Below are 15,104 nucleotides of genomic sequence, written 5' to 3'. Positions count from 1 at the left end.
CAAAGTAAAACTTGTTAAAATTACCTCATGACAGAGCATGCTTTTATTTAGAACATGTTCTAGTCATTTCATACAAAACTGTTTGTGGGTTCAAGATGAAATTCTTAAACTACTGAAAGACCAATATTAAGGAATTTTTCAGAACAAAAAAAAACAAATGCTTGTTTCTCCCAGCTTTCCTCTCCCCCTTTTTGCACACCACATTTCTCTATTGCTAAGTCTGTATTTATAGCAGCATTTCCAATAGTTCCTCACAAATCAAAATGCATAAATATATTTTTTACTTCCTTAGCAAGTAAGAAAATCAATATTTTTTAGTGTGACATTGTATCCAGCTTTACAATCTGACAAAATTACTATGGTCATCAATGGCAATGTTTGAAGAAGATTTGTAATCTATTGTGCCATGTGCCAAGTGTGTTTTATTATCAGCAATTTCATAAAGCTGTTTAGACAAATAAAACAGCTGTCTTCTTTAATTATCAGTATATAAAAACGTATTTACAGTCAACAAAGGACTGTCAAACTGAATTATCATCTTTCACATTCCCTCCAGTGAGAAAGGAGAAAATTTTAACAGGTTTACTCTGGAAATGCAATCTAAGGAACCAGAGATTCCCAATCACACAGAACATGCATTTGAAGCCATTACTTACTGTCAAGTGCAGCATAATCAGTGACTCTGTCCTCAGCAGAGAGGAAACAAGCTTTGCTACGGTAAAGTGTAATTCTCGGTGAATTATATCCTATAGTGGCACAACATTCAGCAATTGACCTGATTTTCATCATCATTGCTAATTAGAGATGTTATTTTATTTCAACATAATTATCCTCAGAGGGATATTTCCTCTCTGTGATGTATAGAAAGCTTTCCTAGAAAGAGGTGAAGCGATGCTCTAAACCATAGAAAAATCTGAAAGTATTTTCTGGTATATGAAGTGCTGCCATATTCAATTAATATTTCTTAAATTGAACTAGCTCTTGAAGATGCTTTTCAAAATTACTGTGGTTTCAGTCTAAATGCCATGCTTCATTATGCAATTTTGTTCTAAGGGTTCTATTTGAAATAAAGAGAAATTGTTTCAGGGGTTCATCAACTTCAAAATGCAAAAACTTAGGGGAGTCAGTGAAGCTACCATTTTCCAAATGTGAATACTACTGTGACTAAACAATTTAATAGATGAAAACATGAAAAAAATCACCAATACAATACCATGAAGAAATACAAATAACCAGGACAGACTTTTTTTTTTAAAAAAACTTTTGAGAATAAGGAATTTAAGAGCTTGACTTCAAGTTTATATTACCTAGTACAAATATTCCAGTTGATACTTTTAAATATGAATTTTTCTGTAACTATGCACATAAATGGAATACAAGGTATTAGATGCAAATACCATATTCCCACATTAAACAGAGTAATCTTATATTAAACATTTGAAAATCAGGGACTACATGTCATCGTGTCAATTTGTCAAGATATATAGGCCTGACTGATTTATTGAGATGTAGCACTAAATAGCTCATGCACAAAAAGAAAGCAAGGATGTTATCAAATAAGACGACTTTGAATATAAAAGGAATTTAAAAGTTTGTTTCAAACAGCAGATTCAAACACTATTACTGCTGAAGTACTGGGAAAGTTTCATCTCTATCTTTATTTGAGGTACTGCATCTTTTTCTTTGAGTGAAATATTTTTATTCTGTCTATGACTAACACATTCCTAATGGGTTATTCCTCTGTTAAGCTGTACATATAGCTGCTTATTAGAACTGATCTGAGTACCTTTGATTAAATGTCACTTCCTATAAAAAAATAACGTAGTGTGAGCCTGCAGATTTTGCAGAATCTCTTGAAGAGAATCAGATATATCCACACTTAAACTTTGTTTTGTGGGGTCCTAACCACCAGTTGCTCTCTATTCATTAAAATCAGTCAGGAAAAGATACACGTGAACCACTAAAATACCTCCAACAGTAACTTTTTTTTTTAATTGCCTACATAGATTATTGCTAAGTTTATGGGCATGTCTGCCATTTCTAATGTATTAGCTGATGTAGTAGGCAACAAGATAGGAAGGTTTAATGCAGAAACATCAGAAAATAAGCTTTTTTGAATTAGCTGCAATGTTCCTGAAGATTCCTAGAACAAGTCTTTAGACACAATAAAATTGTGGCTTTACAACTGTTTCCCAGAGATTTGAAACGGAAATTCAAAATGGCATAGCCTTATGGTTTCCCCTCCACACACTTTCAGAAATTTCTTTTAGCATGCTTTGTTAGAGAAATGGAAAAAAGGTGCAGCTAGATAGAAAAGATGAGAAACCAGAAAAAGGTGCATCCTGCAGTTATTGTCCCTTTTTCCTTTTTTTGGATGGACATCTGATACATGAAAGTATAGAAATAAACCAAACATTTACAAGTCAAATGGCATCTGTATTTTTTCATCTTTCAATCCAATTTTAAAATATATTTTCTTTTCCCTCCTGCCCCAAACAAAGTTGAAACAGAATTCTTACTCGTGGCATTCAGCAATTTCAGATTCTTCAGGTGTAGGACTTCCTTCTGATTTTTTCCATCCAATGACGTATTTACTCACTGCTCCTTGTCTGTGGTATGGTTTTGAAACTGACCCAGAAATTTGTTGACTACTACTCTGTGACACTATATAGACTTTGGAGGTATCTAGGGAGCCACTCTTTTTAGAGCAGTGTGCTGATGGGCTTCCTGAATGATGTGACCCACTGAAAAAGGAAAGAAAACACACAAAAGCAAAAATGAAATCTGCTATGCAAAACAAGTCAGAAACTCTTCACCTTATATTCAGCTATCATTTTTAATGTTAACTTTTTCTCAAGGGAAAATAAAGGCAGCATCACCAGTAATTTTCCACATATCAGCAGCATATACATTAAAATTCTTTGATAATAGAATAATGATGAGTTTTTGAAGCAAGTAACATGTAATTCAACATGCTGAAATGTCAACACAAACTGATGTGAATTTAAATTAAAGAACTAAATTCAATATATATAGGATTTGTAGATGTAATTTTCAGTAAATACATATGCACACATTATTAATGCTATAATTCAATTTACATCAAGAACTACATAAGGAATTAATCCAAACATCTCTCTAATTATAAAACTTCTATAGCTTTTGACTTCAAATTATTTTTTCCTGTTCACACCAGTTTAAATCCAGTCTTTCATTCAGTACTGTTGAGAATTCCATATTAACAGAAGTAAATTTTAGTTCAACAACAATAGTTCTCTGGATGATTATAATAGTCTCTTTTATTACAAATAATAGCACTAGTAGGCACTAACGTAGCCTTTTACTGAAGACTCTCAAAATGATTTAAAATGAACTAAAACAAACCCTTCCCTGAAGAATAAAGTTCTTTTCATCATGCAGTTGAAGTAACCAAAGCATTCATAAACCAAATAGCTTGCCTAAAACTAGAGGTTGGAACCTGAAGCAGCTACAAATACCAAACATAGTTCTACCTTTTAATCTAATCCTAAAACCATTAGATTCATCCACAAAAGGTCAGAAGGTGTCGCTCAAAGTGTAAGAGGCATGTCTACTTTACTGTCCATACAGAGTCAAATACAGGCAATGCACATGAGAAGATGTCACTAGATCAAATTAAACTGCTTGACATGAAATAAAGTTCAATCATTAAGGCAGTGATTATTATTATTATTATTTTTAAGAAAATTTATGTACATTTAATCTTAAAAACAACTATTTTTCTCTCCTTTCTTCCCCCTTTCTACCACAAAAGTAGAAACAAGATTGTGAAGTTTTGGGGGGAAGACAGTATCACAAATGATGTTAAAAACAATAAGGTTGCTCCAGCTTATCCTTGCAAATACATGAAGAAGGGATATAAACACATAGTGAAGAAAACTATTCAGTTATGAAAAACTGAAATCTAAAGGTGAAGAAAGCATTGAAGCACAATGTAAAAAAAAAAAAAAAAAAAAAATCAGATTGACAGCAAGAACAGTATCCAAAGGATTTTAGACTTCTATTTCCAACTAAACCAAGGAAAATGGAGCATCCAACTTCATTCTGTAGATTTTAAATAACAGGACATTTTTAGGAAGTAAAGAAATAAAATGCCTACAGGAATTTGCTTTTAGATCATGAGTTCGATGCAATGGTTGAAACAAGCAATGTATAGTCCTGGCATCCAAATGGTAATGACAGTCTATGTAAGAAACAAAGCAAAACTAAAGGCAGTGGAGCTGTTTCAGCTACAGTAACCCGAAGGTATTTTATAATTTGTATGCATACTGACAATAAAATAGGAGAGAGAAAACCATTAACAACATGGCTGTTAGACATAATGTTGTGCATAGCTCCAGCCAGTCCTGTAGTTTGAAATACTGTTTCACACAGCAGGCTTAATTCTCAGACTTCAGTATTAGGTTTTTCAGGGACTTCTTTATCTGATCAAATCAGATAATCAGGCTAGTATTTCCAACTGACATCTTTCCTGCATATTGTGCTTCATTTACTCAATAACAGAATCACAGAATCACAGAATTTCTAGGTTGGAAGAGACCTCAAGATCATCAAGTCCAACCTCTGACCTAACGCTAGCAGTCCCCACTAAACCATACCCGTAAGCTCTACATCTAAACGTCTTTTGAAGACTTCCAGGGATGGTGACTCCACCACTTCCCTGGGCAGCCTGTTCCAACGCCTCACAACCCCTTCAGTAAAGAAGTTCTTCCTAACATCTAACCTAAAACTCCCCTGGCTCAACTTAAGCCCATTCCCCCTCGTCCTGTCACCAGGCACGTGGGAGAACGGACCAACCCCCACCTCGCTACAGCCTCCCTTGAGGTACCTATAGAGAGCGATAAGGTCGCCCCTGAGCCTCCTCTTCTCCAGGCTGAACAAGCCCAGCTCCCTCAGCCGCTCCTCGTAGGACTTGTTCTCCAGGCCCCTCACCAGCTTCGTCGCCCTTCTCTGGACCCGCTCAAGCACCTCCATGTCCTTCTTGTAGCGAGGGGCCCAAAACTGAACAGAGCACTTGAGGTGCGGCCTCACCAGAGCTGAGTACAGGGGGACGATCACCTCCCTAGCCCTGCTGGTCACGCTGTTCCTGATACACGCCAGGATGCCGTTGGCCTTCTTGGCCACCTGAGCACACTGCTGGCTCATATTCAGCCGACTATCCACCATCACTCCCAGGTCCTTCTCTGCCTGGCAGCTCTCCAACCATTCCTCTCCCAGTCTGTAGCTCTGCTTGGGGTTATTGCGCCCCAGGTGCAGGACCCGGCACTTGGCCTTGTTGAACTTCATGCAGTTGACCTCAGCCCATCGGTGCAGCCTATCCAGATCCTCCTGCAGAGCCTTCCTACCCTCAAGCAGATCGACACACGTGCACAGCTTGGTGTCATCTGCAAACTTACTGAGGGTGCACTCAATCCCCTCATCCAGATCATCAATGAAGATATTAAAGAGGACTGGCCCCAGCACCGAGCCCTGGGGGACGCCACTAGTGACTGGCCTCCAACTGGACTTGGCTCCATTCACCACGACTCTTTGGGCCCGGCTATCCAGCCAGTTTCTAACCCAACGAAGTGTGCGCCAGTCCAAGCCAAGAGCAGCCAGTTTCTTGAGGAGAATGCTGTGGGAGACGGTGTCAAAAGCCTTGCTGAAGTCAAGGTAGACCACATCCACAGTCTTTCCCTCGTCCACCCAGCGCGTCACTTTGTCGTAGAAGGAGATCAGGTTTGTCATGCAGGATCTGCCTTTCATAAACCCATGCTGACTGGGCCTGATCGCCTGCTTGCCCTGCAAGTGCCGCGTGATAACACTCAGGAGGATCTGCTCCATGAGCTTCCCTGGCACTGAGGTCAAACTGACAGGCCTGTAGTTTCCCGGGTCTGCCCTCCGGCCCTTCTTGCTTCAATAAGCAGAATAGAGTTTTAATAGGGAAAATGTTGTATTTATAGAGTAATTACTTTCCAGTCTGTGGTCTTGTATCTAAGTTTTACACTGTTTAGCTGTTGTAGAATACATTTATTAACATTTATAAAGCAGTTGTGAATAAATTCCTCATTCAGGTTAGAGCTTCATCATTACAGATTATGAACCAGTATGAACTTAATTTCTAACCAGTTGGAAAATATACATGGGATTTAGCAGTAGATATCACAACACGTTAACTCAAGCTTCTTCTGTCTATTTGAACACTGTGTTGCAGCATCACAGCCATTAAATGAGTTTGTTTTGTTTTGTTTTTCAATAATGCAAGCCTGCAGGTACTGGTATGGGTATTACCAGCCTTTAAATCCAACTGTAATATTATTTACCACTCTAGTATAATATGAAGGAAATGTAAGCAAAGTTTAAATAAAACAGTTTGGTCACATAATGCAAGTCTGACATTTTCCTGTAGCTAAAGCATTTGGCACACAGATTAGAAATTGATCATTTGAAAACATTGCTATTGCCAAAGTGGAATTGGTCACTGCTAATGTAAGTTATCTTCTCAACAATAATTACTACTTTGTAAACGTCTGGATAAACTCACTTAAAATCTACATGCTTTTTTTCCCTCCCCAAATCTATAATGTTTATTCCATATAAATGAACATGAGAATGTTTAATAGCTGTGTGGCACTTTAAATACGATAGCTGTCACACAAGTGCTGAAAATGCATATTCTAGCCATTAGAAATCTATTGCAGCCCATTATGATGAAGTCCCAGAAACACAGAGCTTATTTCTTTCTAATCTATAAAACTAAATCTCAATGCCTATAAAGCAGAGTAAATCTGGAGCTTCTACTTTATCACAGATGTAGCGAAAGAACATGAACGCATGTACCTACTTTTCACAACAGCCCATACTGCATGCAAATCAATACTATCTTCCATAACTTGTGAAAAAAAATCTAACTCATTCTAAGTATACAGAACTAATTCAATCAAGGTAGCATATAAAGACATGACAATATTCTTTTGTTATTTTCCTATACTAATTGACATTGAAAACAGAAAATTCTGAGGGAAAGAACAAGCAATTTCTTTCTAATCCTTTACAGAGTAAAAACCTTCACACAGAGACCAAAGCTCCAGCTTCAAAGTCCCCATAAAGTGGGAATTGGAAGATAAAGACAACCAGCTGTAAAAGTGTACTTTCACTGTTTGCTTTATAATAGATGTACTATACACACATTCCATTGGTAACAAAAAGAAGAGCATGCACAACCAGAAATCCAGATCAAGAAACAAAATTGTAAAGTATACACCACAATAATGTAAATCAGGGTGGATGGTATGCTATGAAGCTTCACTAGATGTAAAAATTGTCTGTTGTAATTTCTTTGATTTCCTTCATCATTAACTCCAACATAATTTGTTGTATGGTATGTATTGTAGTATTGTACTCCTTCACAAGTATGTGAAGGAAGTTCTAGGGGAAAAAAAAGATACTAGTATCTTTTGGTGGTGTCAAAATAATACAACGGGGGTGTTTGGACCTACTACACTCATAACTACAAAATAGAGAAAGAAAGACTATCTTTAAATGTACAGTAATAATGCAAAGTATTATGAAAGCATCTTATGCTGATGGATTGTAATTTACGGTTTCCTTCTTATCAATGAAAGTAAAGTTGCGAGTTTTCTAACATTTAAGATCTCAGATGATTACAGGTAGAACACATTGGTATTGAATATATTTCACAAATACTATAAAAAAAAGAAGAATTTGTTTCACTTTTACTCAGGGATGTTTTCCAACTCTGAAAACCTAAGGATTTTCTGCAAAGTTGCATATAAATTCTTCATCAAATCTGGGAACAGGACCAGCCATGCTTTTTAAGAGGACTCATCAAAAACTGCCTGAAAAATGTTAAGCTTCCTCATGTAGGTATTGAATACAGTTAGGCACACTTTCAAAGAAAGTTAAAGAGAGCAACTGTAAAAAAAAAAAAAAAATAAAAATAAAATAAAAATTCTGAACATCAATCTACAGTCCCAAATCCCTAATTTGTAAGAAACACATACCTGGAATGAGAGGAGATTTCACTTAGGTCTCCCATACTGCCTTCAGCTGTATGACTGGTAGAAATAGCAGAGGCATAGCTATGAACAGCATACATTTTAGTCGGCTCCTCATCTAGCCCAGGAGTTTCAGAAGACTCGGTCCACTGCTCAGTACGACAATGTACTCCAGACCTGCTGCCAGCAAGGTGCAAAGGGGCGAGGAGAGGAGCTGGCATACAGGGAGCTGTATCAATTCCACTGTCAGTAGACGCCCCTTTTATATAAGTTAATCCAAGCAGCTCAGGATCCATCAGATCTCCAGAACCGAAGTGTTTTTCATCACTGTTGCTGGATGTATTACTGGATAGGGTATTGCTGCTTGAGTGGCTTGAACAGCTTTTATCTCCAATCTTATTAGCAAGAAAAAAACAAACAGAAAAAGAACCGCCCTCAAGTTAAATTGTAAAATCTTAATTTTCATATAAACTACTGAATTTGTGCCATTCAAAGATCACTTTATTATTTTTACTGTATGCTATAATATAATTGCAAAGCATGACAAAAGCTAATTATACCACTAGTTTCTATGAAATGAATTGCACAACAGGCTAGACACACTGGAGATTGATGTCACTGCAAATAAAAGTGAACATCAGGCTCTATTTCCATCTTATATGGCAAATCATAAGATCACACTTGACTTTTCTGATTATAGGACTTGCTTAACATCCATAAAATTGAGTTTCTGAACAGCTGAAATAAGCATTTGTTAAAGCTACAAGCATTTGTAATTATTTGTTTAAACAAGTTCTACTGCAAATCTGAAGGACACTGAAGACTGAATTAACCTTGGCTTTTTCTCAGTGTGGGTGAAATACGCTGTTTATTGGATCAAATCCAATTGGATGTGTGGCTGAACTGAAAGCCAAGTGCAATGTATGTGTACCAGATGAGAGTAAGTTAAGTCACAGGGCTCCCAACTAAGCATGCAATTGAAGTGGAAGAATTGTATCAGGCATTTGTGTCAAAGAAGTTTTTGTGTTTTGTTCTGTTTCCTGAAAAGAGATTTTACAGAGAGTTGGATTAACTTATCTTTGTGACAGAGTAGCCAGAATAAGGGCAGATGGGTTTCTATTAGGCAGAACTAAGTGGGAAGGTAACAAACTTTTTTATGAGATCCCCTTCCTAGCAGATGTCTATAAACATAGCTGTTGCTCATACATAAAAGCAGTTAGAAAAGGCAGCTCTTCCAGAAATAACAGCTCTATTCCATATGGGAATTAGTAAATCTCAAAATTTGAGAAATTATTAATAAAAAAAAGTAGGGGTTACATTTGCATTCATCCTAGCCTTTACAAATGGCTGCCTCCTTAATAATAAAGAAACAATTGATAAAAATACAAATGAGCTGTTTTTCCAAGGAGAGAGTTGGGAGAAAGGTGTCTGGAGAAAAGACGTGTCACTTTGTACTATAAATGGAACCAAAGTGGAAAGAAATGGGAAAAAAAAAGGTCAAAGACAAAATCAGCTTCAGAAGACATAACGTGTGTATGAACCCTTCCAAAGATTTCCCATATGCTGCTGAGCATACATGTCCAGTTACCACCAACTCTGCAAGCAGCTGAGAATGTGGGAAAAATCTACTGATATAAATATCTTGAACTGTTCAAAGTTCACTATGGCCATAGCTCAGGGTCATTTTATGCATTTTCTTGTGCCAAAATAAATGTTTTTTATGAAAGCTCAGTGTGACCCTAATTGTTACATGTTGTTAAATGTTATGTCATGAAGCAAGATTAAAATAAGAATAAAAAGTAAAATCAGGAGGAGATAATCATCCAAGGCAAATAAAAAAGAGCCTGAGGAAATCAAGGATATCAGAAGTTCACTGGCTATTCAAAAGATGGCAGAGTGTCAAATGGCAAACTGAGCTGAACAAAAAGGGGATGCACAGGTGAATATTACAAGGTCCCTTTACAAGGCAATAACTTTTTTTTTTTTTCCAGTTTTACACCATATATAAAATAGTCTCATCTTGTACATATTATCTTTGCAATGGTACTGGTTCTTACTTTGTACAATGTAGTTATCTTGCACCTGCATTACACACATGAATATGCGTGCAAATATTAGCGTAAGTCCACCATGAACTTTTTCTGTTCAGAACCCCAGCATCATGAGAGCTGCTATTAGCAAAAAAATCTAAATGAAGCAAACTCAGCATTTAACTTTAGCTTCAGTACTATGATTAATGGTAACTATTACATATAATGACTCCAGGTTTGTGTAAACTTTGGCTTAAGATACAAGGGAAGTATTTTTGTACATAACTGTACAGCATGATTCTATTTATGACTTTTTTTTTTGGACAAGTATCAGGCTAAATTCTCATAAGGAATCAACATACAGAGGAAGAGAATTTGGTTTTATATTTTTACCAATCTAAGTCTAAAAGTATTGTACAGCTTCTCACTAACTATAAGAGGTTTTCCATGTAAGTACAAAAGACAACAGAAAAAGACCAACCATGTCATTAGTGAAATTTCCATAGTTAAGTCATTTGAGGATTTTGCCATTGCTGAAGACAAACCTCTGAACTAGTAGACTAGAAATCTTTTCATCATTCCCAACATAGAAAGTACATGTTTACAGTGCTCACTGATAAATACAGTACATATGTATTTTACACGTCATGACAAGTGGTAACATAAATGTAACTTTTTTTTTTTAAGCATATGAAATACTTCACAGATTAAACAAGCCACTATAAATGAAGCTGTAAACACACAGCAGAGTGAAGCCTATATTAGTTGGGCTTTTATCTCCTCAGTGCCCTAGACTGAAGCCCTCTAGGGTTTCTTAGTTTACAAACACAAATTAAGCATGTTCAATTCACCCCTCATCTAGGTAAGCATACTCTGTATCCCAAAACCCAGAGTAGTGTTTTTAGATTACCAAAAGAAACACACCCTAAAAATACATTTAAAACCAGAATGTTTTTTGTTGTAATTTTATTGTTCATTTGTTTGTTGTTGTTGGTTTTTTTTTCCTTTTTAATTTTTGTTTAGTGCATTTTTTCTGTTTGTTTTAGAGTTTCAAATGACATTAAAGTAAAAGACTTACATGTGAAAGTTTGTTTGGTGACTCCTTGCCACTGCCTTCTTTTTGTAAAGCCCGGTCTTTGTAGGAGCTGAGGACTTTGGTTGATGGTGCATGCCACTTGGTTTCTGCCATAAATAATTGTGTTTTAATTTCTGAATGCTAAAAACGTGAGTATACTGTACAAAGAAAAGAGCACATGGCTTAGCATCAGGTTTCAAACCCGTATACTCTTTGGAATCACAGACGTGCAACTTTTCAGAATAGTTAAGATCTAAACCTGCTTTTCATCATTCACAAAGCTTTCTGAAGTTCAGGAGCAGTTTGTTCAAAATACTGCCTAAATATCTCACACCACATTCCATTAGACTGTCTGTAACAGTTCCAGCTTTTGTTGTCATATTACTGCTCTTTGGGTATCAAACTGCCACATCAGAACATGGCCGCACTTCACCAAGCACTACATTACAAAGAACATTTATTTTTAAGATATGGTATGTATTATTACCAGAATGTCTGGTTCCATCCAAGGTTTCCTCTCGTTCTCTGCCTCCTTCACACTCCAGCGAGCCTGTACCTTGGTGTTCATGGAGTAAAGGGGATTGGCACCTTTTAACATAAGCAGAAAATTAAGCTTTTTTTTTTTCTTCTATAAAACTATTTACATGATGAACAACAACACTTTTTACTCTTCAAAGCAAGTATTTTGCAAGTGATTTGTTTAAAGTCATCATCCCTCCCACCAAGCAAGTACAGTCACATTTCCAAACACTGAATAGAAATATTTACATGTAATTTTCTCAACAGCCCACTGTTATGCCTTAAGTGTGAACAAACCAAGACAACACTGAGTTCCCAGAATAAATGCATTCTTGGGGCTTCAATAGCCAAGGTTTTGCAGTCAATAACTATGTTAACATGTTTAACTGCTTTATAAACTAAGCCCCATGAAAATAACTGTATTTTTGCAAGATTTCAAACTCATAGCATGTATGAAAGCTAATATTAGATCCATTGTTTTGTATTTTGTATCCATTGCTCTATCATTTTATGTAAAATTATGATGTCACTACTCCAGAATTAAAACTATGTAAGATTTGAAGAATCTTAAGTAACTGAACTCTAATTTCTCTGGTGGAATTTGCAGAAGTTAATTTCACAAAGCAACAAACTAAAATAAGGTTGCTACAAGTAATTAATGTGCTGGTAAAATGACACCAGAAAAACTGTCAAAAAAGCATAAAAGCTGTAGATTTATTTGAATTATTTCCATATATTTATCTGCCACAGATTTCACTGAATAACCTGAAATACTTTGGGGAATCTCCAAGATGATGCATATGTATCTGCTACATGGACAATCTTATACACAGGCATGCCAGAAGAATATTTTGCTTACAGACCAGGAGCCAAGATAATGTTTTCAGTACTCATATTTTTTCTTAAAAATTAGCTTCCTAAATACAAAAATCCAAAATCCAAATCTAAAATCCTAAATCCAAATGGAAAGTATCAAATGTTTCTATATTATGCTATGTAGAAACTGCCATTGCCCAAATTTTATAACAGAAGTATCATTGCCAGCTACATTTATACAATAAAGTGATAAAGTAAAGAACAGATTTCTCATGCAATATTCTTAAAACATAAGCGGCATATTGGGGTAGTCTTTTACTAACACATAGCTAATATTTAAAACCTTCAGCATCAAGGGATTAACGGATATGTGAATATAACATCTACATATTGCAACAGATTGAAAGGGAGAAGAGTCCTGAAATATTGCTGCTTCTTTAGTCCTGAAATATTGCTGCTTCTTTTGAGGAGAAATGCTAGAGAATGGATGTCACTGGAACAAGTACAGTAGGAAACAAAACTTTAGAAGACTGTAAAGTTCCTTTTTTTAATTAAATACCCTTCCAATAAAACTAAAGGAGGAGAAAATACTATTCAATTCCAGTTCTGTTTTGCCAGCTACTTTCTGTCTTGTTCCTGGGAAAGCAAAGCTAAAATTTGTTTATTTACCTGAATTGTAAAATAACAATTTGGTCCTAAAGGGTTAAGTAGTATGACTTTCAGACTTTATCAGCATACAGATTAAATTACAGTGAACCTTAAGAGCCTTAATATTTTACTAACAGATTTCCCAGATATATCTGTGATACAGAGCATCCACACAGATGCGTGCTTCAGAAAGAAGATGCAACAAGTGCAACAAGATCTAAAAAAAAAAAAAAAAAAAAATTCATCAATACCCATCATATCCCACTTGCTGTCTCCACTGGCTGCTCCCACTGGGTCCTGGGTCACTGGATGAGGACTGGTTGCTTGGAGAACTTCTGTAATGTTGACTAGAATCATTAATGATGCACTGAGATATTTGTGGAGTTTCAGATTTGAACTGTGTTTCTTTTAAACATTAATTTTTACAAATAATGCATACACAGTACGAATATTTTATGAACATTCATTTGAGGAACATATAGGTTTATCATAGATTCCAAAAAATTTAAGAAGTATTTTCTAAATACATTATTTAATCACTAATAAAGTATTTCCAGCTTTAATTCTAAACAATTGGGATTACTCATGACTCAGAGCAGCTGGGTTAGCCCTCTAACTATATGTATGGGAAGCTCTCATGATGCATTGGAAACATTTTTATTGCTCTATGTAATCCAATTTTCTACATAGTAACGTAGATAAGGTAAAACCAATATTTTTTATTCTTTTTTTTTTTTTTTAATTAATACAGTGACATAGAGCAGCAATAAAACATTTCCATGAATAATATTATTTTGTACTTTAAACATTTGAGACTCTTGTCTTAGCAATGTCTCTCACTACTCTTCTGGGATTTCTGGACAGCTGAAATGCAACGTTGAGATTTGTTTTTGATCACCTTCCTACCCCTCCTTTTTGCACATATCCATAACTCTACAATTTCCCTCAGCTACATCAGCTTGAATTCCCCTTCTCCTTGAATTTCCCTTCTTTTGTCATACCTTTTTTTTTTTTTTTAAAAAAAAAAAAAAAAAAAGGCTATAAGTAGAAATGAATTTATGTACTTGAAAAGAGGTACCTTGGGATTTATGCACAACACTTCCCCAAGGGCATGACATTTAATAAGCAACTTTACTGATCAGCTTGAAAATTTCCAAGACATTTGCTATTTTATTTTGTTTAATAGCCAAACACACATAAGTAGATGGTATAGTGCATAATTCTTCAGCATGTCCTACCCTGATAAACATTGACAGGACTAAGCCTTTTGCAATCAAATGAATTAGTCTATAGGCTACAGTTGAGCTCAGTTGTTTGTTCTTTTTTATTGCCAAGAACTTTGCATTTCTTGCACAGCTTAAGTGAACCAGCATTAAGCAAAGGGTAAATTATCATCCCATGTGTTTCTTGCCTCGAGACAAATGTTTGGGACACTGTCCTCAAAACTGGGATACTGGTTTTTACAGACAAAACCTCCTATTTCCTGGACAAATGTCTAGCCATTAGCCTACTAAACAAAAGGTGGCTACAAAAGGAGAACCACAGAAATGTAGTCTGTGAATGCCTCACACAGTTCCTTCACAGAACAGTTGCATCTGTCTGCTTTCAGGAATGGTTTCTGGACTGAAGGTGAAAGGACACACTTGCCTACCACTGTGACTCAAGACTAAAGTACACAGAAACTTCTTGGCATGAAAGAGCAGAAAAGGGAGTCCCACTGAAGCTTGGCTTTTAGGTACTCATTATGTGAAGCTGTAACAGAATTAGGCATACTATAAAAGCAGAAGTAGAGTTCCAAAATATCCATGTGTTTCTTAATGACTAATTACAGCAAACTTGTTCAACACAAACATTTGAATTGCTTTCTCAAAGCACTTAGCTCTCCCCAGTAGTAGAAGCACAGGTGTTCAGCTCCCAGTTTAATTTCACTCCAGGGATTGGGCACCTAAACTGCTGCTGCTGAAGTCTTCCACTACATGT

The 15,104-nt window shown here is 36.0% G+C and overlaps 1 protein-coding gene across 2 annotated transcripts in view; it reads right to left on the bottom strand.

Annotated features, from left to right (window-relative positions):
- The window catches only part of SIPA1L2 (signal induced proliferation associated 1 like 2), a 141,483-nt gene that overhangs the window by 24,826 nt on the left and 101,553 nt on the right, over window positions 1–15,104 (bottom strand). For both annotated transcript variants that reach the window (XM_082757623.1, XM_082757624.1), the window contains exons 12-16: window positions 13,376–13,459; window positions 11,629–11,729; window positions 11,145–11,248; window positions 8,043–8,431; window positions 2,520–2,744 (exon numbers count right to left, since the gene is read on the bottom strand). In XM_082757623.1, coding sequence (XP_082613749.1) covers window positions 2,520–2,744; window positions 8,043–8,431; window positions 11,145–11,248; window positions 11,629–11,729; window positions 13,376–13,459 — 903 coding nt within the window. The remainder of the gene's footprint in view (window positions 1–2,519; window positions 2,745–8,042; window positions 8,432–11,144; window positions 11,249–11,628; window positions 11,730–13,375; window positions 13,460–15,104) is intronic.

The sequence above is a fragment of the Aythya marila genome (assembly GCF_965140915.1).
Source record: "Aythya marila genome assembly, chromosome: 3".
Taxonomy (NCBI): domain Eukaryota; kingdom Metazoa; phylum Chordata; class Aves; order Anseriformes; family Anatidae; genus Aythya; species Aythya marila.
Note: the sequence above shows the minus strand (reverse complement) of the source record. Positions and strands in the feature narration are given on the sequence as shown.